Below are 25,214 nucleotides of genomic sequence, written 5' to 3' on the forward strand. Positions count from 1 at the left end.
TCACTGTGAGACCAAGGGGTCGACTGAAAAAGGTTGAGAATTACTGAGCTAGAGGATGAATTTATTAGCACAAAAGTGTATGTGGAAACATCTCCATTTGTGCATTGCCATGTCCTTATAATAATATCCTATATTGCTTTACTGGTTATCTGGATTGGCTTGCCTATTTATCCCTGTTGCTCTGGAGTCATCCTGACAGGAGGTCACCCCTCTGTTTTCAAATCTGGTGCACAGCCAGGTGCTGTTGTCTGTGGTTCCAGCTCAAAAGGAATTCATATATATGCTTGAGTAACTGACTTCTGAATAACTGGAAGTACAGTATGCCTCAGTGTGGTGCCTGCTGAGGTCCTGGATTTCATTTGCCTTCTGGGGTCAGGCCCATCTGGCCATTTTAATGCACAGATATAGAAAAGGCTGCTAAATAAATGAGCAGGAGGATGCACAGGTGGGACACAGGTCAGTGCTGTAATATGGAAATATTTCTTACCTGGGATATGAATGTTAAGACTTGTTCATAGGACCTGAAGATATTCTGAAGACCTGGATCATGAGTTTGCTTAGGATCCCACTACTTATCTACTGCATATTGTGAATTCCACAAATGACCACTTCATCAACTAGACAGAGGTATATTAAAATCTAGGATCCTGTAGAGCAGTATTACCTCCACTTCAGGTGTCCTAATTGCCCTTTTTCTGAAGCTGCTGCACAAGATTAGATGTGCTTGTAGACCAGGGGTGGGAAAAATGTGGCCTGTGGGCCGCATGCAGCCCGCCAGGGCGCTCTATCTGGCCTGCAGGGCCTCTAAAAAAAATTTAGAAAATTAATATTTATCTGCCCCTGGCTGCCTGTCATGAGCCCTTGATGGCTTGCCAAAACTCAGTAAGCAGCCCTCCACCCAAAATAATTGCCCGCCCCTGTTGTAGACTGTTCATTTTTTATCTCAATGAGGATTATAGTGCTAGCTGATGTTTCTTCCATGTGGATTCATAGTACTCTTCAAGCTTATGTCATTTTAAAGCATGTATGGTGAAATGAAAGTGCAAAATTCCCAGGATTGTTCTAATATAACCCCAACTCCCAGAATTTCATTGTTTTGTGATTTGGTATCCTAAAATGCATGGAGTGCAGAATCCTAGAATAAATGTAGCATAGCTGCAGAGCAGTGCACCTTGGGATTTCTAACCAGAATGCTGAACATTTATTTTGAAACATTGCAGTACTGAATGGTCAAAAATACATGGCAAAAATAGCTTAATTGTGGGATAACAGTATGGTGTTGGGGGCAGTTTTCCTGCGTAAGTGTTCTGCAGATGACTTAATGTAGATACAGAAAATCTGTAAGTTTCAAGTATAGGCATGCTCTGACATCTTTTAGCCGCCCCCACAGCTCTCTCTTAAGAGGTGAAAATATTAAACTTCCATTATACAGTTAATAGAGACTATTTGGTGCAAGATGGGGCAAGTTCTTCTTTCCTGGTGTTCTTTTCCTAGATAAGAAATTGAAGTATAGAGCCTAGGGCTTTTATACTAAACTGTTGCTCTTTAGGTGGAAAGAAATAGCTGGTTTGGAGGAAGGAGATAATGGGGAGAGAGTTAATTGACTGATAAATACTGAAGTTTGAAATATAGTGAAGGAAGTAAATGTTAAAAAGATGCATGGGAGTCTAGGATATCTCTTAGTCATGCTATTTATGTTGCTCAAACTTTAATGCTTTATTGTAAAGTGCTAAGCCAGTGAGACCCAACCTTCTGGCCATGTGGGGTTGGTTCAAGGGACAGATCCTGCACTAACTGCATGGAGTGAGTTTGATACTATGTTATGCAGCCTGCAGGGCTCCCCATGGTGTCAGAAATTTGGCAGCAAAGGAGTGGCAATTACTATATTCACTCAAATACAAGATGAGGTCTTTTCCCCACAATCAGTTTTGGGGAAAAAGTCCCTCATCTTATATTCGCCTACCAGCAACCCCCCCCCCCCCCCCGCCCGCTTCCTATTAATTACATTGTCTATCATTAAACTGCTGCTAGAAGCAGCATGTGCTCAGTCATGGAAATGAGCTAAGAAGCTGATTAAATTCAGCCCATGGTGAGCATGCCCATAAAGCATGCTGTATAGACTAAAACACACTATATTGAGCAAACACACTGGGAACCTTTTTTGTGTGTGCATGGCCCTTAAAAAAACAACAAAACAAAAAGCCAACCCCCCTCCCCCAAAATAGGCAGTTGTTCCCCCAGGAGGGAATGTGTGTGGGCCTGGAGGTACAGCAGTACCAGGCCAGCACTTGGAGGGGCTAGAGCAAGCTCTGACACATTCTGGTGCCAAAAAATGCTGATGAGGAAACTACCACAAGGCCAATCTGAATAAGATATAGTGCTCATTATCTTCAGCACTAGCTCTTTTTCATGTCATGGTGAACCACATCAAATACATTTAGACGACTTCTTCACTTCCACAGCTGAGCAGTGCCTTTCTTTCCTATTTCCTATAATTCTTGTTTCTTCATAAGCCTTAAATGTCTGGCAAGCACCACCAAACTTCTATGCAGCTGAGAGGCTCTCAGCTGGTCACATACAATGAGTGTGGAGATGGACCAGGCAGCCCTGTGCCTCATCTGCATATCCATTTTTGAAGGGTCCCAGGACTTGTGACAAGAACACCCAGTCCCAAGTTTAGGGCTAATTAGTATGTGGATCCTTTTGGGGAGGGGGAAGGGAACCTGGAGTACACACGCATACTGACCAGTGCTGGGCTCTTGGGGTTACAATGGCTTTAAATGCTGTGGACTCTGCTGGGGCCCAGCCTGGTGAACTATATGATAAACAGTGATCCTGGTTTTCTTTGATTTTAAAAAAAAACAAACCCCCAATTTTTGGTTTAAAAAAAAAAAAAAGTAACCCCAAATCTACATTTTTTTTTCCATGATTTAAATGAAACACCACTAATATATAGATGTATAGATTTGGCTGATATTGTGCAGTTTGTATTATGTGTAAGTCGGTACAGAAGTAGTGCAGAAATTGGGGGAGCAGAGGACAAGGGGCCACCTGACCCCTCCAACCACTATTTTCCCTGCTGTAGCAGTGGAAGGAGGATGAATTCAAGAAAATGCTCTTACAATTAGATTCTACACCTGGACAACTTTATAATATATTTATAAATTTTCCATATAGAATCTAATTATTGCGGGTTGTCTTATATTCAGGGTCATCTTTGTATTTGAGTAAATGCTGTAATGTTGCCACCATTTTCCCCACCTCCAAATTTACAGACTGTGAGGAGGAGCCCTGAGGGCTGGATGACATGGCTATGCAGGGTGGATCTGGCCTGCAAAGTCAGGGTTGAGTGCTCCCTGTAGTATGTTTATAATGACTTGGGCATACTGACCTCTAGAGACTGTTTTTGTCTGCTAATTCTGCAGTGGTTCAAGCCAACTCACTCACTCACCTCTGCATTTAGAGAGACTTCAGAGGTATGCATTACCAGTACTTCTTGTGAACCTTTTTTTTTTTTTTGTCTTAAAGAAGAAACTTAAGTATAGTCTTTCACTAGCACTTAAAATTCTTCAGGAAATGGATTTGAAATGTTAGTAGTGACCTCTCTTTTAGAACATTATCTTCAGAGTCTGCTATTTGAAAACTTTTGGACTCTATGTAGGCTGAGGTGTTGTGGTGCCCCATCCTTCCCCCACACCCTGCTTTTTAGTGGCTGCAGGTTTTTGGCTGTTGATTCTGTCTGTTGTCAGAGCCAGTTGCCTAAGAAGTACCTTTTTGTTGGTTTATAGTTGAAGTATTTATTTGAGATGGGCGGGGGGGAGGGGCAGGAAGGGGAAGGTCACATTTGCAACCTACTTATTAATCAAGTCTCCTATCTCCCAGTTTCCTCATAGCATGTTTTGTGGAAGTGCCTGGAATCTTTACTCTGACCTGGCTGTCATGCCCATTTTAGCTTTTTTATCAGAAGACAGTTGCTGCATCTTTGTTTGTTGCTTGTTTCTCTTTTCTGAAGAGAGAAAAAACAAGCTAATATGCTTATATTTAATTGTTTGTTTTAAAGCAGTTTAAAAGTAAAAATCATAAAATGTTAACTTAACCACTGCTGCAGTGGTTCTCAACCATTTTTGTACCAGGACCCATTTGTAAACATCAGCGGCTAGTCCCTACCCAGTCCCCTCACTCCCGACCCATTGCCCCCCACCCTCAGGTCCCAGCCCTCCATTCTATGGGGCAGGATGTGGGTGTGGGGGGCTGGGGGGATGTGATGCATGGGGAACCCCAAGCAGCCCTTTGCAGTCTGGAATTACCAATCTACAAGGGAAAAGCCACCGTTTCCCACATTTTTTCTCCTTTAAAGGAGAATCCATTTCTAAAGTTTGTTCACAACTGTTTCATATATTTGTGCGACCCATGGGTTGAGAAATGCTGCACCATGTACCCCGATGGTCCCCTGCTGTGCTGTGTTCTGTGCTGTGCTCTTGGGTGCTGTGCCTCCCCTTCAGCTCCCATGCTATGGGCTCCTCTGCTGTACCATGCATCAGGTGCCCTGGCCTGTAGGCACCCCCAAGACTGCACGTTGCTCTGTGCTGCATCACCCTGCTTCCTGGGGTGGGAAAGGGGAAGCTAGAGGGAGAAGAAATCCAAAGACCCTGGGTGCAACTGCAGCTGGAGAAATGGGGGTAGTGGTAGCTTGGTGGGAGCCCTGGAGGCTGCCACTTGAACAGCTGTGGCTCAAGCAATTAAACGTTTTAAAGGATAGCAAAATCTGAAAGTGGTCTGTAAAACTGAAAAAACTGATAGTAATAGAGAAGCATAGCTCAGAAAAGAATATGAGGCTGAGAATATATGAATATTCATAAAAATAATTTAAAAAATCTACTTGTGTATTTGAATTCTGGTCTTAATTCAAATTCAACCTAACATAGGCACAAAAATGTTAGTCTAACCAAAAAACCCATCATTTAATGACATAATACATATTAGGCCTGAATAAAGTGTATGTAGCTAGAGTGCAACCACTCAGCTATGTGAAGAGCACTGCCACTGCAGACTTTTGTGGTTATTCTGAAGGACTGTAGTGGGGGAGCTGGGGACTTCACTTTTGTACAACACTGAAGTGATCCGGTTTTAAATGCTGCCCTTCCCAGCATGGGCTCAGGGTGGCTTACAATAAGAGGACAGAATAACTTAAACAGGAGAACAATAAAGAACAAAAGCATTTAAAAGGGAGCTACAATATCAATATAAATTAGAGACCCCTAAACGATAACTCAGCTGAGCTTTCTTTGTTTGAATGCCAGCCCAAGTAGGAAGGTCTTAACAGCACTTCTGATAAATGTTCTGAACTTTATTGGACCATGGTGAGCCTCAAGAGGGAGGAGTTCCAGAGCTGAGGAGCCGCTGCTGAGAGTGACCATTTCATATTGATGGTATTTGCAGGAGGTTTCTCTTGGTTGATGTGAGGGATTGTGTGGGGACATAAGGAAGAAGGTGCTCCCTTAGGTACACAGGGCCCACACTGAATTTGGAGTACTTTTAAATGTATGACTTCATATAGCCTCAGAGACATTGTTCCAACACAAACTAGAAATAGACGTCACTAAATGAAGTGGACCAGCTGTGCCAGGATGTGTCCCAGAACAGCTGATCTGCTTCATTGGGTGAAACATGCATCACCTGTTGTCCTGCAGTGCCAGTGGGTGAGACAATGGGCGATGTGTTCTCCCAAGGCTGGAGGGGTCCTGTCCTATGCACCTGAGGAATTCCTGTGCAGGATCAGGCTCCTCCAGTCCTTCCTCCCCACCCCCCGGAACACCCGACAGGCTTTCCCCACTTTCAGAGAGGTGCCCCAGAGAATCTTGGGGTGTGTTTATATAAGCAGAGAAAATTGTGGTTTCCTGGGCGTGCTTCTGTGTAAACTGCTTACACTTCTGTGTAAGACATTTGGGGAAACCCCAAATTTCTCTGCTTTTGGAGACACGCCCAGAGATTCCATGGGGAGCTTCCCTAATCAGGGAAAGCTGGACAGGTGCTCCAAGCGCTTAAGGGGCCCAATCCTATGTGGGAACTCCTGGGGTAGTTAGGATTTGGTCCCTCAAGCCCATAGAGCACCTGCCTGGGGCACCTGGAGAATACAGGTAGCTCTGGGTTGCCCACACTCCTGCCACAGACATCTGCTGCAAAAAAGCAGCACAAATTATTATCACCTTTGTTGTGGCCACAAATTTTGAGCATTTGTGACATGACAAGGGGCCTGAACGTCTGGTTGCTTGACCTTTGCAGGCATAAAATTTTTTTTATGGTGGCACAAAGATGAAGAAAGGTGATGTCCATTTCTGCCCACAGGTGAAACATGGCCCCACCATCTGATTTTGTTTTTTTCTGAAAATATTGTAAATTTTAATGTAAAATAAGAATTTTCTCATACATTTTTAATGTTCACCAGAGTTTTGTATTTGAACATTTCTCCTACAATATTTGTATTTCTAGCATTGTTAGTGAATGAGAACCTGACCATATGACCAGGCAATCTAGCATTTTGTTCAGTTTAAAAAAACAGTTCTTTGTGAAATGAAGTAATTTTATGTTTTGTCCCTTCCACGTGATTACTGTGAACCTGCACAGCAATCTTTTGAGGCTTGTGCTCTGAAACTTATTTGTTTTCTTTTCCTTCATCTTTCAGGAACCTGACCATGTCTTTCTTCAAAGACACAAGTTTAAAAGATATAGTAATTAAAGTCTGTACAGTTTATATTATTAAAATTTTACTATAGACTTGTAGATCATGGTGTTTTGCCCAACAGCTATTATACTACTGTTCTCTAAATATACTCCAGCTTTAGCTTAATCCCTACCCTTGCTCATATCCTCAAGGGAAGGGGTACACACTAAACAAACTTACTGTTCTCTTCCTCATATTTTGTAAAATGTGTGTGTAATATAGAAGGAAGGACAGGGTGGCACCTTACACTTAACTGGTTCAGAGAGAAAGGCACAGAGGCTTTTGTAGTCAACAGTCTATACCTATAGAAATTTATGCCTCTCTGAACCAGTTAGTGTCTCGGACACCACCCTGTCCTGCCTTTTTTCAGACTAACACTGCTTACTACCCCTCTGCTTGTGTGTGCAATATACAATATTGTTATTAATCAGAAGATCTCTTACTCTACCCCAGTGCTTGAAGCAGCCAACATTAGTTGAGTCTTCTATAAACTCCAGGTACAGGATTTGTGAAAGATGACCTACAGCAAAAAGAGAAATGTCAGTGAATTTCCTATTAAGATAGGAAAGCATAGTGCTCTGAAACCAATCGTGTACCATCCTGTTTCCATGACTCCAGCCTTTAACCTTAAGACCATCCAGCATCAACAGTTCTTTTGAATTTTTAAATTTCCTATTTGAATTCAGCTAGCATTTGCAGCGTTTGTACAGAATGGATGGTATATCTCTAGCCTTGTCTTGTAAAGCATAATTTGTGAGAACTGCCTGCATATATACATGTTCTTGGATGTGAATATATTTCCTTGACATGTTGATTTATTTCTGAACCACAGTGAGTCATGGCATCTTTTGCTCTTATTTTTATTCAGATAACTCCCTTGCTAAAACGTGTGAAATAATTTTTAAGGAATTGTGTTAGATGTGAAGCACAATGCTATTATTTACTTTTGTTTCAAGTCCAGCGTAATAACTTGCTGAGGATGGATTCTTAAGCCATGCAAAATTGTGGAGTCCATTGAGATGCATGCCTGAACTTGAAGTTTTCTTTTTGAAAGATTTAATTTCCCTTCTTATATTGAGATCAGTTTAAAGGTATTTGACCCAGGTTCTTTTGAAAAAAAATGTCGGGGAAGCTACCCCTAGATGTATCAAAAGCATTTCAAAACTAATATGGCTCTGTATGGGGTACAATAGGGGTGAGCAATTATTTGGACTGGAAGGCCATTTATGGAGTTTTGGTGAGTTGCGGGGGGCGGGAGGCAAGGACAACAGGAGTTGATCTTACCTGGCCCAGGCCTGTCCTCCCCACGCCCAATGCCAGGAGTGCAAAATGGAGTGGGCAGGCTGGCTTTCCCTAGAGTCTGGCCTAGGAACCCTGTGAGCACGGTGCGCTTGGGCATATGGGGTGGGGTCACAGGTGGTCAGGGAGTGGTATCCAGGAGCAGGGTGGACAGGCAGGGCCAGGGCAGGGCAGTGACAGGCAGGGATCAGAGCAATGACAGTACAGAGAGACGGGGGCCAGGGAAGAGCCACAATCCGGGGAGTGGATCATGGCTCTGCCCCAGGCTCTGGCCCCATGCCGTCACTGCCCTGCAATCCCTGGCCTGGTCACCTGTTCTGCTGAATGCTGCTTTCCACTCGCCGACAGCTCCATCCCATCCAACCCAGCTGAGTGTGCTCACCAGCTCCATCAGGCACTCCTAGCAGTGGGTGCAGGGTTTGGCAGTAGCAGCAATGACACTGGCAGCAGCAGCCAGAAGGAACTGCTGCCAGCTGGGCTGCCTCAACCCTGCTGCACACCTGTGGCCAGTGGGACCAGCCGCATGTGACACATCCTGGGCTGTCCCCATGCCAGGGCCAGGTGGGGCCAAGGGATCCACCGTGGGCCGGATAAAATCCCTTGGTGACCCAGTCTGCAGGCCATATTTTTGTAGAAAAAGGTAAAGGTGCATATAAAACTGCAGTGTTATCTGAAAGATAGTATTTTAATACCCCCCCCCCCAACTTCCCAAATTTCTCATCAGCAAGTTTCATGTTTGGAAAGGTATTTTAACTTGCCAAAAATCACTCTTAATATCTTCCCTATGTTTTTGCAGGGTTATAGCAATGATTAGCCACCAGGGTGCTGTGAGATCCTTTTAAGGGTGTTGTAGAATATTAGCAGTATTGGATTTGCACATGAATACACACAGTTCACAAGATAAAACCTAGAGGATGCAAATAGGAATCTATAGTATTAAAAAAAATTCTAATCTGTTGTGGCCTTTCTGAATTCTTTGCAACATAAGAATCGCTCTATTATTGTTCTGTAGTCAAGAAACAAATGAAAAAGCTAAAAGCTGGCATTTTTTGAGGCATTTTTTGAGTCTGAGGGATGCCTTGAGTCTTAAAAAAGTTCATAACTGTTGTGTTAGAGAAACATCTTCCAGTGGTGTTTGTTCTGCATGGGAAATGCTGTTCTTTTGTGTCACTTTATTTTACATCACATAATTTGTCTTTGTTTTTTAAGAAGCTCAGATACTACGTTATTTGCTTTACTACTTTTTTCATAAAAGTATTTCTTAGAGGATCTCATTTGTTTTTCTGTCCCGTTTCTATTTCAGTTTCAGCTGTCTTACCTCTAATTTTGATCAGTTCTAATGAAGTGACCCTTTTCTAAGATAGATTTTGAAGATGTCTGCATTTTTGAGCTGTACATACATACCTGCCAGTTGTTTTAAGCTTTCTTCATTAATCATTCAATGAGTTTGCCTCTAATGATTTGTCCAGGCTAAGGCTTGGGTGACATCTTCTGGATGTGCTGTAAGCCCTTCCTTTTGGGGCAAGCATTTAGCTAGCAAGTCTGGGCAGGATATTATTTAAGGGATTCCTGTTTTAAGTCTTGATACTCTACTTGCTTTTATAAATTATTTTGTTCCCTTACTTTGTTTTCTTGTTCATTTTCCTATTTCATAAGATATTTTGTTGTCTCACTGTAAGCTGTCCTGAGTCTTTGTTGGGAAGAGCAGATATAACTCTAATAAATAAATAATAACTTCTTTGGCAGCATCTCAGAATATTAAGGGTGAAGTCTTGGATAGATTGTTGTGCTGCTGAATTTTAGAAAAAATTAAAGAAACTCTTCAAGTTTTTTTTGCCTTGGAATTCTATTCATACTAAGTTTTCCTGTTAGTGCTTATCTGTCCTAAAGTGACTATATATTTCAGAAGAGTTATGAACTGAAATACTGGTAGGGCCAGGGGTACATCTGGTGATCTTATTCATAGGAGCTCCATTAGTGAGAATATAGTTAGGGGTGCACTGATAAAGATTTTCTTGGCCAGTACCAATAGCTGATTATTAACCAGCCACATCAGCCAATAATTATCCAACAGCCGATTTACAGGAATGCAGCCTGGCAGCTTGGAGAACAGTGTTCTGCTCGTAAGTCTGTGAGTGGGGGAAAGGGGTGTAGGGCAGGGAAGGGGAATGAGGGAGGCAGATTAAGGCCATCATGGTGAGGGAGGGAGTGGAGCAAGGGGCAGGCACTGCCCAGCCAGGGTGGTGGATTTGACCTTGGGGCCAGGAGTAGAATGGGGCCATGGGGACATGGGGCGGGGTTGAGAGGGGCAGCTCCCTTCTGCTGTGTGCACCACCGAGGGAGGCATGGGGGTGGGGGGGTGTGCTGGGGCAAAGGTGGGATGCCTACTGTGGGCTCAGGGCTAGGGGCTATGCTGGCTTCTTCCCGGTAGGGGGCTGGGCCAGGGCTGCGGCCTGTGGTGGGGCAGGCTCAGCTGTGTGGGGTGGGCGATGGTGACACTGGGAGGGGTGGCTACATGGTGGGGGGGTAGGGGGAATTCTGGGGTGGCTGTAGGTCTCCCCCCCCCCCCCCTTGCCACCCCTGCTTCGGATCTTCCTGCTGCGGAGTGGGCAGGGGATGTGCGGCTAGCACAGGGCTCCTGAGGGAAAGGCAACACTCGTAGGGGAAGCATGGGGGGGGGCGTGTGACCCCCAGATCTGTGCATAGGGCAAGCTGTCCACTGTATGCTCAGGGCTGGGGACTGGGCTGGCCTCTTTCTGATGTGGGAGATGGGCCTGGGCTGTTCTTTGGGTGGGGCAGGCAGCTATGGGGGGGAGAGGCTACAGCTACCCCAAAATTCTGTTGCCCCCCTGTAGCCCCCCTCCCAGCAACACTGCTGCGCAACCTGCCCTGCCCTGCCCAGCCCCCACACTGGGAAGAGGCTGACATACCCTCCAAACCCGCCCTCGCCCTATGTGTAGATGGGGGGAGCACATGTGCCCCCCCCCCACACACACCCCAATGAACCAAGACTCTGAGCTGTACCCCATCCTGCCCTGGCTATGCAGTGCCTGCCTCTGCTGCTGCTCCTGCTCCATTTCTTCCCTCACTGTTGGGGGGGCCTTGATCTGCCTCCCCCATGCCCCTTCCCTCCCTGCACAGACTTATTGGCTAGACGCTGATCTCCATACTGCCGGGCTGCACTCCTGGCTGTGTGCATGATGTACCTGCGTGCATGCACATGGCACTTACTGGTGACATCAGCCACATCAGCCAAAAACGGCCAGTTGCTAGTAATATCAAATTTCTTTTATTGGTGCTGGACTGATATATCGGTGCACCTCTAATTTTAGCAAATCTTCATTAGGAGCGTAATGAAAGTCGTAAGAGCTATTACGTTGTCCCCCATCAGACCACAAGGAGTCAACTTAAGTCAACTTGTTTTGTTTTTATAGGCTTGCTCTGTCTAAAAGCTATTTTTTCTGTTAATCCCAATTATTACTTCTCTCTTTTTTTTTTCTCTTAATCTGCCCCTCTTTTCCTCTTCCTGCAACTAACCATGGTATGCAAAGTGTTTCCCTTTGTGTCCCCCTCAGATGGATTTATTATGTAGATTTGCTATGTTTAAGACTAGCATTTGTTTCCCCCTTCAACTTTAACAATGGGGATTGTCCAGACAGAGGTGTTTTTTATCTTGGGTAAGCAGTACAGTTGCTTTCACCCCCCTGCCCCCTCTGGTTTGGCATTAGGTTAAATTATGCATCCAACCACTCTTTCCCACTTAAACAGCCAGGATTTTACTTATATGTATTACAATGACAAATTGATTATATCACTCCGCACCTTTTTCAGCAACCATATAACAGCACCTGTTTCAGTCCTCATGACTGACTTCTGCTGTTGTTTCCTTCATGAATTGGACTCCTGGTGACTGGGGAGGTAGGGGTGAAATTTCTTGTTTCCTGATGAACACCTCTAGGTTCCATAATCATTAAAAAACAAACAAACCTGCATCTTCTTGAAATATTAAATTGGCCTTGCAGGGTGCCAAATATAGAAGCCTTTAAGCCCAACTTAATATTTTCCTCAATTTTCTAGTTTATGTTAATTTTTTTATTTTGTCAATACTGAAAATTTTGCTTTGAAGGCTCAGGGAGGGTCACTTTCTGCAGACTGTGACCTCAGAGCTCTGTGTGCACACCTTTATGGAGCACTGGACAACAAGAACAACTTTTTAGATCAGTGTATATGAATTTTATGCAGTTGTCCTCTTTAATAACTTTCCCTGAACACCAAGACATGTAGATTAGTCCTCTGGCTCCTGATTTCCAGATCTTTAAAATTATCAGATAGTAATTCTACTTCCCTTTTCATTGAGGAGATTTCTTTCTCTCTCACGGTGTGGAGACATTCCAGGTCTAAAATTCTGATTTCAGCACATAGCAGTTATACTTCAGGGCATCATATCAGTCGTGTCCTTAATCACATTAACAGTAGCTAGAGTCTTACATTTTGCAGCTTGGGCACTTTGAAACAGAAGGGTAAAAGAATGCAGTAAAAGGCTGTGACTCCTGGCTTTCATTACTGTTGCACAATAGAGCTCTGTGGGCCTGACTCTAAGGGTTGGCTATTCTTGAATAGAGGGAAAAGCCATTGATTCTTTTCAGAAGTGCTCCTGCATGGACCAGCATCACCACTGATTCAAGCCTCTTTGGTGAATGGGATCAGGCAGGAAACTGGTGGAGCATTGCTGACCTTGCAAGCAGTGAAGCTGCCTCTCTGGTATTCCAAATTTAAATGAAAAACCAGGTGGGGCTGATAAGAATGGAGGACGTGATAGCGCAGTGTCTTGTCTTATCCGTTAGAGATTGGACATGAAAACTGTGATTCTGATTTTTGGACCGAATGCCAAAATAAGCTGAAAATACCTTATTTTGGTTGTGACTTTAGTTGTCTGAAAAGTCTTTTAGTGAGTCTGATCAACTGAGGGGACACTAGGGGCAGAAACTATCAATTTCACCAGGTTTTGTAGCTTTTAAGAAGATGATGCCTAGTAGGATCATTGTCTTCATTTTTCTGTGAAGTCCCTCCAATGTATGTCTCTCCTCCCTGTATTTCAACTTTAGGAACTGCAGGTAAAAGTATACAGAGGTTGGGTAGGACACTGATGATCTTGATTTTTTTTTTTTTTTACTCTGAGGTGGTTCCCTGGGCTGATGGAGACCCTTTTTTTCTCCTTCCTCTCATTCCTAACATTATATCTGTGGCTACAGTGCCCCTTGTTTCTCTGATAAAACTCCATTTAAAGAATGAACTTAACTTGAAAGTGGGATAACTTGCTGCAGTTTGTTATATAGGGCATGCTTCACCAGTCTGAAGCCCAGATAGGTGACTAACAAAAGCTGTTATCACACCTAGGAAATAAAAGGATAATTCCTGCTCCTTATCCCCATGGTACGTATTTTGGGCCATCTTCGTGGGAGTGCCTAAGAGCAACAACATATATAAGTTTAGCTTGATTCTCTTATTTCTTTTTCCTAGGTATTTTTTATTTCAGATATGATCAACTTTGGATAAGGCTCCCTGAATTCTAAACTCAGCCTGAGATCTACTGAGGAGTCCTGAAGAGTTAAAATGTCCTTACTGAGAACCACTATAATTCGTTGGACTGTGCAAAGGCTTTACCCAATTTGCAGTTCTTCCTAAATACCACGTAGTTCAGGAAGTGCTGAAGGTGCCTTTTGTCCCATCCTCTAAATTCCTCAGACTCCTGTTGCTTGATTGCCCAGTGGGATTGCACTCCCATTTGGCTGTACTACTCTTGTGTGGCTCTAGAGCTCAAGGGGAGAGTGCTGCTGTTGCTACTCATCCCCCACCTTTTCCTTGCTTCCAAATTCATTGGGGACATAGAGGGAGGAAAAGACAAACAGAAGTGTTCACCCCCTGGGCTCCAGAGTGCCCCTGAATCATCCTGCAAGCTCAGAGCTCACTGCCCACATGGAGCTCTGGCAGGAGCCCTGATCGGGCAGTGATCTCAGAACTCAGTGTGCATGTACAGCACAGCCAAAATGTGGGGGAGGAGGGCTGCACCCCCTTTCGCCATTCCTGGATCTGGTCCTGACTACATTGTGACAAAGCCTGGAGAATTAAGGGGATTTCCCAAGTTGTCATGACTTTTGTCTCTAGATCCTTGCTGTCCTGGGATCGTTGAAGGGAGATGCTTAGATCGAAGCCTGTGAGTACATCAGCAGCTTTGTTACTGGTAAAACTTATGTTGCAACCTAAGGAAGGAAGCTCCCCATATCAGTTCATAAATTGTGTCCTCTTTTTAAATGTAAAAGACAAAGTTTAATCTGTAATCACCAGGCTAGTGAAAGTGCAATGAGTAATTTTGATTTTTTTATAGTAATAGTGTCTGTCTTAAGTACAGAATCTTGAGACTCTCTGCCCCTTTCTTCCCCCCCCCCTCCAAATCCCACCAAGGATGATATCCCTTTTTTTGCAAAAATTTGAGTTTGATTTACTTAGCAGTTTCTTAAATTTCTAATGTGTTATACAGTACTTGAATGACTTTTGAGGATTCAGACTTTTGATGTTAGCTTTATGTTCCTAAATAACAAATAAAAAAAATGGTTGCTTGTAATGATTATTATATGAACCCTTTCCCCGGGTACTGGATTTTCACTGAACTGTCAAGGTTTTTTACACTGTAGTCTTTCCACAGTTAGTAATATAGACGCTTACAAATGTAGCCAGAGTCAAAGGAATATAAGGACAAATGGAATCTTAGTAAAGATATAAGAGGATGTGGGGGAAAATGCTTGTAAAATTTAAAAGTGAGAGGAATCTTTTTCTAGTAGTTTTTTATTTTAGGAGTGGAAGAAGACAAAAGGGAGGAATGCTTAGTATATTAAAATCAGTTCTTGTAAAAGATGAACTATAACTCTTTTAGAAATACTTTGTACAGTAGAATGGGTGCCACAAGTGTCACAGACAGTCTTTCTGTGGTATGCAGCAGATTGGGGAGGGTGCAGGCAGAGCAGAGAGAAGAAAGCAGAACATCAGGTTTAGTCAGGGAGTACAAAGGAGGAAGCAGGAAGAATAGCAGCTTGATCAGGCAGCAGAAAGCTGAGCAGCAGATTGGGAAAGGGCACTTGGGTAAGATGCGGGGCTAAATCGTGGCACACCTGACACAAATAATCTTGAATATAAGCACTAAGTGGAAAGGTTCAAAAACAATTATCCTGTCTAGTAAACATCAAATTTATTTGTCAAATATATTTACTTGTAAATCTACTAAGTTTCATTGCAGTGAGAGTATTTTTAAACTCTTTAAGGGTTCATATATGACAACATAATATCAATTTGCTATTAATACAATGTAGAGAGTAAGCTGAAAAAGAGTGACTAATTTAATCAACAAAATGCTAAATGATTAAGGGAATATGCTTAATTGGTCTGAATTGTTTGTAACTTTTTCCCATGCCATATTAATATATCTGCACTAGAACAGGAAAACTGCAGGGAGAAATTAATAATGAATGGAAATACTTTCCATTTAGCAGTACTCAAATCTCGGTATGAGAATATTGATGATGTGGCTAGCTCTCTGCATTTTAAAGGTGATAAAGCTGAGGTAATGTGACTTGCGTAAGGCTATCCAGGAATTTAGTGAGAGAATAAGGATTAAACTCAAAGGAGTCTCACTCAAAGTACTGTGTTTAACATGCAGTGTAACAGTTAAGAATGTGCTTCAAGTTCTTGTCAAGCTAAGGCACTGTCATACATATGGTAGATTTTTAGTAATTAAACTCTGATTTGAGTTATAAAGTTTCTAGCAGGTAAGTTTGGATTCGTGCAGGCTACAGTCCAAAGGATACTGACATTTTACAAAGAAAGTTGCAGCTTTTACTAGAATAAAAGTCACTGTTTTTCTTAAATTGCAGCCTAGTAATTGATTGCATAACCATTTTTGTCTATTTAGGAGTATATTATGTCTATAGCTTGGTTATTAAGTGGTAAAGATGCAAAGACTTATAAAAATAATTCATTATTACATGAGGAATCTTTCTTCAAGCCAAACAATTGCTTTTTGAACACCATCCCTCTGTGGTTCAATCACCTGAGCTTGCTTTGTCATCCTTCTTGTAGTGTAGCCATTTTCATTAGTCAGTTCTTGGATGATACTACTACTTGTTTCTAGGTCTCTGATATCCCTTACAAATATTAAAAATTGAAATTCTTCAAACACTGGCATATGAAGCATTTTCCCCATGGATTTTATAGCCTATTTTGTGTGGTTATGCATCTTGCTATATATTTCTTCTGCCAGGTTTTTTTCTTGTGACCTCATCTTTTGCTTATCTAGCATATTCATTTAACCTGTTGTCCTCAGAACACCTAATTCCCTTCTTTGCTGGGTGTATAATTAGTAATTATATATATTTTAAATAAGTTCTGTAGGTGAGCATTTCTACCTCAGCCCCTCTTTTCATTGCATTTATGAAACTGTAACTTTAACAGTGGAGGATAGTAGCCTTAAGTGTTGGCAGTAGCTTGACATCTAATTGTCAAATGACTTGTAGTGTACTATGCTAATAATTGTAAATAAATATAGTAAGGGCTTTAGTAGTCTTAATATTTATTGGCTTTTCTGACCCGTATTTCTCCTTTTTAATGCTTTCTTAATGCTTTGATGGGAATGTTATATTGCTTCGTGTCCGCCCAACTATATGCCATACTATTTTGTGAGAGTACAGATGGCATAACTTGTTTACTCTTGTCCTATATCAGCTAGATTTTTAAGACTGCCTGCAGCCCTCGAATTTGGTAAAGAAGGCAGTAAGGCACTTTTGCTTTTTTTTTAAAAATAGTTCAAGTTCTTTTAGTTTTTAAAAATTGTACCATGTATGTGGCTTTTGCAGGTTATACAAATGATTAATTTTGAAAATAGAAATTGTAGAGGAGCTTTCTTCTGTAACTTTCTTCTTAAGTGACCTATGCAGAGTCAGCAGAAATCCTGCATCTTTTGAATATTATAGTTCTAAATGTTAAAGGCTAAAGTTGTTCATCAGAAGCCATTAAAAAAAAACAAATGCTATTGTTTCTCCTTCTGTAGATCCCCTGAAGTCTAGATAACTCATCTGGATAACTGGGAGACAGCATGTCTTAGTATAGAGAAGTGTAAACATGCAGCATGGGGCAGCCTCTGTGTGGTGCACAGCAGATTGGGCAGGGGACGGGCAGCACAGGTAGCAGATAGGGGAGAGAGTAGAAAGCAGAGCATCTGATCTGGCAGGGAGCACAGAGGTAGAAACTGAAAGCTGTAGATCATGGAAGAAAAAAAGGATCAGTGGCACTTAGAGGGTGCAGGGCTAATTTTGTGGCGTGCCTGCCAAAAAAGGTTGGCCTCCACTTTTTTGCAAGATAGGAAACCTGGATTGGATTTTTGGTTCAGTTGCTGACCTTCTGTTTGACTTTGGCCAAGTTGCTTAATTTTTCTGGACCTTTCCTTTCCCCTTCTACCTTTTAGATGCTTATTTTAAACTCCTTAAGGCAGGGACGGTTGTTGTTTGTACTGAGCTGAGTGTAATTCTCAGTTGGGGCCTCTAAGCTAGTGTTCTTGAATAGGTCTGTGCAAAGCAGCAAGTATTTGACTCGGATTTGGAGACTTGGCCGTATTCTGTAATGGAGAATCACAACGTGTTGTCTAAAGGTGCCTCAGATTTTATTTAAGGTAAATCTTAGAGACATCATATTTGACAACTGTATATTATAACATACACTTTTAACAACAAGTGGAAAAAAACTAGTGCAATTCTCTACCATCTTCCCTCATTTTCTTCTATACCTTTTCCACACAGAATTTCTGAACATTTTCTTCTAAAAGGTCTGAGCATCAGGTTTCCCTTGCACCTAGTTAAATGGTTTTCTAATCACCCCCCTGAAGCTCCTAATCCAGCTCTTCAAAGCTTCCCAAGTGGTTTGCTTGGAAACATTTTTCTTCGGATCCAGGCACCCTCTGCTGACAGTCTGCAGTATTGTCACTACCTATACAAATAACTAGAACACATGGAACTATACTTAATGGATAATTATTCCAAGAACATTCCAGGAAATTGGAATACTGTAGTATAAACTTAAATAAATCAGTTGTAGAACTGGCTATGGAAAAGGCATGGAATTGGTCAAAATAGTTAAAGGAACAGGATGTAGTTTCATAATAGCTCTCCTTATCGTTTTAGCTGTTTGCTGCATTCTCCTTTTAGCAGAAAACTAAAAATCATTAGCCAAACTCCAGTTTTATCTTTGTCAGGAAATACACCTTACTCTTTCAGAAAGTATAAGGATAGATTCAAAATCTGTTTTATAGGGGGAGTAGGCTTTATGGCTGTAGCTGCTACTCCCATAATTAAATTACTTCAGTGTTGTTGTTGGGTTTTGGGGTTTTTTACCCAAATCTTAGTCGCACACCCCAACATTTAACAGACTATTTGTGGGTGTTTGCTTCTCTCCAGCATTCTAGGTTTTTTTTTGAGGGGGTGCCACTACCACTGTTGTAGCCTAGTTATCAGACTTCTTCGTTTGGGATAGGAAGAGGAAACGGTATTTGACATTTAGTAGGGTTATGGGATCGAGTGCATATCAGTATCTCCAGAACCTTTTGCCTCTCCTCATAAACAGATTTTTTGTTTCTTTTGTAAGTTGGGTGTCATATTCTCTTCTATTAAGCTGCTGGCCTGGTAGTGTGGAGGGGGGGAGAGAGGGAAGGGGGAGGGTAGAGTTGAAGTTCTAGTCATTCCTGACAGTACGGTATGCATCTCTTATCTAGAACTAGAACTGCAAGGACTGCTTTTATCTCTGTATTTCTTTCTTTGTGCACCTACTTCAGAGTTTTTAGAAAACATTGTATGTTTAAATTGGTGGAACTCTTTAAGAGAACCATCTGTTGTGACCTGAAAATGGACCGTTTGGAGTCATCCGATTTAAATGCTGCAACCCAAACAGCATGCTTTTTTTTTTTTTTTTTTTTTTTTTTTTTAAGGGACAATACTTTCTCTCTTGTGACTGGTTCAAGATAAGCATTTGATTCAGTTTCATCGTACTGCAAGTATTTATGCAACTGCCAAATGTTTTTTTTAGGCTTTTTGAATCTAATGTTGAAACTTCAAAATATGGCATGTAAGATTCTATGGAAAGCACATACTATTCACACAATATGAATAACCTTAACTCTGCCTCTTGTGTCCCTCCACTGGAGTATCACTAGATTAGTTTTTGAACATCATTTGTTTAATTTTAGACCATAACATTATTGTACATAATTTTGAAAGGTACAGTTATTGTATACTATTTTACAAGACTCTGAAGGCTATGTTGGGTGACTTGTATATATAATGTCTCTGTATTTCTTTTAGTCCTGTGAGAGGCAAGAATTTCTTATGCTGCTATCTTTTATCAGACCAGCCATGTAGTTGGGATAAGGTTAGACAAGCTTTTGAATGCAAGGTAGTACTCATCAAGTCTCTGATCGTAGGAACCCAGGCACAGTCCTGAGCAGTGAGGTAGTTACCTATGTTAGTGTGAAGTCAGGCGGAAGATAGAGGAGGATGGCAGTTTAGAGACTAACTGGTGCAGAATGGCATGAGCTTTTTTAGGTAACACTGGCAGATGTCATGGCAGTAGGCTGTTGCCTATGAAAGCTCATGTTTCTCTGAACCAGGTAGTCTCTAAAGTGCCACCCTACCCTATCTTTTGCCTTCTTAAGTCCTGAGTGTATAACTGTTGTCACAGAGTGCCCTCTCTCTTTGTTTTTTAAGACTTGTATATGCAAATCCCTCTGCAAAGGACTGTCTTTTGCATTTCCCATCCTGTGTGCTTGCAAGCTGAGTGGCAGAATCTCCCATGGGGGGGTGTGTCTCCATGCTGCTGCCAGGAATGCATGCTGGTTCTACAGAGGGATTCCCTTGTGTTTCGTGGGAAGCATGTCTGTAGTCAGGGAACCCCAGCTTGCAAACATGTACCCTGTAGTCATTAGGGATGTGCAGAACAGCACTGTTTTGTTTCGACTTCTTTTTTGCCGTTTCAAAGGGAAAGTGTTTCGTTTCATTTCGAATCACTTTCTATTTTGTTTCATCAAGACTGTTTCAGTGTTTCACTGATAGGCATTTTCATGATTCCCCATTATAGCCTATAACTTTGTCATTTCTTGCCTGGTTTTGATGAAAATTGCAGATGGTAGCCCCTTCTGAGGGCATGAAGCCTGCCAAGTTTCAAGGAGATAGTTGCAAGAGTTTCTGGGAAACTGCACCTCAAACTGCTAAAAGCAAAACTCATGTCACTTGCTGGCAGTGGCGGGAGGTGGGGGAGAGCCACTGGCCAGGGCTGCATTGGAAGCGGCTCCGCCACTGGCTCTTCTGCTGCTGAGCTGAGCTCCATGGGGCTGGCAGAGCTGTTTCTGGAGCAGCCCTGACTCTGAGTGCAGCCCTGGAGAGCACAGCCTGGTGACTAGAGGCTCCACAGCCCCATGGAGCCGAGCCTGGTGGCAGGAGGCAGCAGAGAGCCAGTGATGGAGTCACTTGGGGTGCAGCCCTGGCCAGTGGCTCTTCCCCTACCTCCCACCCCCAGGCTGAGCTCCATGGGGCTGGCAGAACCACTCAGAGTGCAGCTTGGTGGCAGGAGGCAGGGGAGAGCCAGGGCTGCACTCTGAGTGGCTCCACCAGCCACACGGAGCTCAGCCCAGTGGCGGGAGGCAGTGGGAGAGCCAGTGGCAGAGCTACCCCAAGCGCAGCCCTGGCTCTCCCCTTCCTCCTGCCACCGAGCTGGCGGAACTTTCAAAATGTTTTGAGTGTCCTTATTTCGTTTTGAAGCCTTTTGTTTTGTTTTGATTTTGCTGTTTCGAGCTCGAAACTTGTTGAAACAGCTTTGAACCAACGCCTATCAAAATTTCACATGGCCCTAATAGCCGTGACTTTGCCTGCTTACCAAGACACAGTCCTGGAGGGTTGCACCTGGATAAATGGGGAAAGCGAGGCAGGTGCTCAAGGTTGAGGGGCTTGATCTTGCATGGGAATTCTCAAGGTGTGTAGGACCAGGCCTCTTGTGCCTGAGATGCCCCTGCCCTGGGGAGGCTGGAGAGCCCAGGCAGCTTAATGCACTTCTGCCAAGCTCTTCTGCCATAAGCTAACACACATTTTATGGCTGCACAAAGGAGATGTCCATTTCCATCCTGAAAGACTCCCTTGAAGTCAGTTCTGGTCTTAGCTTCTAGACCAAAGGTGGGCAGTTATTTCTGCTGGAGGGTCGCTTAATGCACAGATAAACAAAATAAATACTTAGGGGTAGTTAGTCATGTTAGTCAAAAGTCGGTAGAAGGCAGGGCAGGGAAGCACCTCAGACTTTTGACTAACATAACTAACTACCCCTAAATTTTTGCTTTTTTTAAATCTGTTCTTTAAAACTTTTCAGCAAATATTTTATAGGTAGAATCAGAACTATTTAAACATGTAGCATCTACCTTTACAGTGTTGTTCTTCACTTTACCTTTTGTTATAAGGTTAGTTAGAGTTTTTATTTAATGTATGTTCCAAGTTAGAGGCAGTTGAACCTGGAAACCAGCAAGATGAAGGTGTAGAATAGGGTAGCTTTCAAAATAGTCTTGGCCCTTGTATCTTGGATATGGGAATTCAGTAACTGTTAATTTTCAAGCTCACATAAATTCTGCATAGTGGCTGGGAAGAAAAGATGGCAGTTTTCAGTTAGATTAAGGGCATTTTTTGAGATTGCTCATGTTGATTTTCTTTGGTTTGGTGCCACCAAGTGACAAAACTGTTTACTGCTGCTTTTTAATCAGCAGTGCATAATTTTAACGAGAAGTGCTGCACTTTTTAAAGTAAAGGAATATAGTGGTGTTCTATGGTTTTTTGGGGTTTTTTTTTTTTTTGTCAGACCACTTACTTTGCACTTTGCATTACAAAATAAGTTTTTGATAAATTATCACAATAATAGAAACCTCTAGGATAGCTCTAGGAAAACATTGACACTTGTACAGCAGAAGAGTTATCAGAACAAGGATTTTCCACATTTTACTCTCAAGGAAGAACGTTTTTTAATATTGGAGTGCTCTTGCTTGGAGAGCAGAATGTTGTAATTTTTAGAATATTCAGTAAGAGTTAGTTCTTCAGACAGCATGTGAAACCATTCTCTGTTCCACCTTCCAGGTCATGCAGCTCAAACTGATTTGGAATTATTCCTTCTTCTCCTTCCCCAAATCCATATGTTGAGACAAAGCACAAAAATCCGCAACCCAAAAGACGGTTCTTAAGGAGTCTGAATGTAAATAGGATTATAAGGGATAATTGCTATCTTGGTGTTGAGATTGGTATTGATTGATGAAATAGTTTTTGATAATAATACTAATGTTGTTCAATATTAAAAAAAACAAACATTTATATTATATTACAAACTAACGAATTGTGGTATTTCAGTTACTGATCAGGATATTTGTCTGAAAAAGAAATTGTCTTTAAAGCCTGACAGTCTTATTTTGCAGTTAGTTTAGTAAAGTTTTGTAAAATCCAATTTTGCTTTTCTACAAAAACAATCAGTGGTATCATTTTACTTGTATCTTGTAGTCTCTCTTGGCAGTCAGAAAGGCTAAAAATACTTTCAAATTAAAAATTGGTTTTACAGAACTTGGTATAGAGGAATATGAAACAACTGAATATGTGTTCTTGCTTAGTTCTTAGCTGTTGTTTCCAGATGAACCGGTGGTAGTTTTTCTTCATCTGGTCAGAATCTTCATGGAAACGATGCACGTAAGTTTTTTAAATTTTACAGAATCTTTTATATAAAGAAACTTCCAAGGCTTAACTTAGTGTGACTTGAAAATGTTGCTATCACTTTATTTAGTCCCATCTATGATACAAGATGAAAGTGTTTCATTGTTCAAAGAATGCCAGTTGTATAGTAGCTTTCTAATGTGGAGCTTGATATAGTGTGTGAAGTCTTCATAATATCTACTGTCAAAATTGAATGCATTCCACTCAAGGCCCCTTTCTGCTAGCAGAGTTGCTCTACCTCTGCTGAAGGAAGGATGACTTCCTCACCTCTAGGCCACTGACAGAAGGGTTGTGTAGATCAGTAGTCTCCAACCTTTTAAAGTACACATTTGGCATTTAAAAGCGGCCCAAGATCTACCATGCGCTGCCGCTGCTGTCACCCCCACCCCCTCCCCAGCAGGTAAGTCTATGGGTAGGGAAGGGGGGAGGGAGGGCAGATCAAGGCAGAGGGAGAAAAAATTATTTGGGGATGCTCATCCCCAACAGGTAAGTCTAACTTGGCCAGGGCCCTGCTCAACTTACCCCTACTTCTGCCTTTGCGTCACTGTCCCTCACCACAGGGGTCTTGATCTAGCCCCTGCCCCTTCCCTCCCCCATGAACTGACTTGCTGGGTTGGGGCGCACGCGTGCGTGCACATGGGCACTCAGCCCCCCCACCCCAGCCTTAGATAGACTACAAGAGACTCCAAGATCTACCAGTGGATCAAGGTCCACTGGTTCGTGACCACTGGTGTAGATAGTCCTCTGCATGTTGCCAGCTGCAGTGATCCCTTCAGTTGATATCTTCCCAGAATGTTCTTCTTGCTGGCAGCACAGCTGCCGAGTAGAGGAGCTATGTGGACCTGTCAGAATTACCTGGGCATGTATATCTTGCGGGGCTTAGTGATGACATCTGCTGTATGCCACCAGAAGTTCTGTCTCAAACCCATCTGCAAGGGACCCCTGGATCCCTGAGTTTCTCCCCACTGTCCTGCCACTCACCCCAAGAAACAGACACAGCTTGCCCTGAGAGTTTCTTGTCAGCACCTCAGTTTCTCTGCCCTTACACTGGGCTCTGCAGCTGCAGTGAGGGATCTCTGCTGACCCCAAGTGGCCACCAGTTGTGGGTTATGAAAGAAATTATCGGTCTTCCTCTTTCTGGAGAGAGTCAGCACAGAATATCAGCTGGCCAAAAATCACATTTTCCACCAGCAAGTCAGTAAGGAGTCAAACAGCAGAATAACTTAGTAGTTAAGATGAAAAAAATATGTAAACAAAACAGTCTATGAGTTTGAAGACAGAAAAGTAAAACAAATACAGATTCTTATGCTCCTGTCTCCACATCTCACCTTCCATGAGAGTCCTTGACACAGTTCTCGAGATTGGCCTTCCTCCCGACTCTACCAGTCCTGGTAACGGGGGTCAGTGTAGCTAGGCTCTAAAAAGCCTGCAAGTCATCCCCCAATTAACATTTATTCTAATGCTCATGAGTCATCACCAGAAAACTCTAGGGTACCTGGAGTCCCTCTGGCCTGATGGGCCATTACTTCCAGATGCCCCTGCTTATTGTAGACTATTACCCCCATCATAGAATCATAGAGAAGCTGGCTGGAAGGGACTCTCAGAGGTTATCTAGTCCAACCCTGTGCCTGAGGTGGGATCGTTCCTATCCAAACCAAAATTCTAGACAGACAGTGCACAGGTGCGCCCTTTCTGTTCATTACTGTAAAGAGCATTTGCTCTGGCCCTAGAACATAGTGGCGAGGGTCCATTGGCAGTTTTGCCTACTCCTTTAATTCCATATCCCAAACTATCAACTTATACATAGTTGGCACAAAATAATCCAAACAGTCATGACAATAGCTGTAAATAGATACAGCATAACGTGGGCTTCTCAGCAAGACCGCACTTCAGTACAAAAACAATTATGACATGCAGCAAATCTCAAAATAAGGTTTTGGTATTATCCTTTGACACTGCCTTTGTCTAAGAAGACCTCTTCTTCTTCAGCATTAGAGCTTATTGATGAAGTTTTGTATTTCTTTAACTTTACTAACATAAAATTCAAGTGATGCAGTGTCTTACTCTGTAAAGTTTGGTGGAATAGGTTTCTCCTAAACTGATATGATTTTATCCACAATAAACAGATAAAGGTAAAGCAGCTCAGAAACTGTTCCTAGACCAAGTGTTATTGAAGTGTGAATCCCAGGGATATTTGATTTGTGTGATTCCTTTTTTCCTCTCTTGCAGAACATTGTCATGGCTAGTTTTCAAATAAGATACCACAGAACTTCAACTAGGGAATATAAGACATTTTTTCCTTTCTTGGCCTGTAGCAAGAAAAGTAAAACAAGTATACTAGGAAAGACCATAGCTGTAAACTGAAGTTTCACTGT

General features: G+C 42.4%; 1 protein-coding gene across 2 annotated transcripts in view; it reads left to right on the forward strand.

Moving 5' to 3' along the window:
- The window catches only part of ANKRD28 (ankyrin repeat domain 28), a 190,269-nt gene that overhangs the window by 9,483 nt on the left and 155,572 nt on the right, over window positions 1-25,214 (forward strand). Inside the window, exon 1 of one of the 2 annotated variants that reach the window (XM_019497785.2) lies at window positions 22,740-22,815. The exons of the other annotated variant lie outside the window; for it this stretch is intronic. Coding sequence (XP_019353330.1) covers window positions 22,801-22,815 — 15 coding nt within the window. The 5' untranslated portion in view covers window positions 22,740-22,800. Of the gene's footprint in view, window positions 1-22,739; window positions 22,816-25,214 lie in introns of those variants that run through there. 2 annotated transcript variants of the gene reach the window in all.

Source organism: Alligator mississippiensis, chromosome 5 (genome assembly GCF_030867095.1).
Source record: "Alligator mississippiensis isolate rAllMis1 chromosome 5, rAllMis1, whole genome shotgun sequence".
Classification (NCBI taxonomy): domain Eukaryota; kingdom Metazoa; phylum Chordata; order Crocodylia; family Alligatoridae; genus Alligator; species Alligator mississippiensis.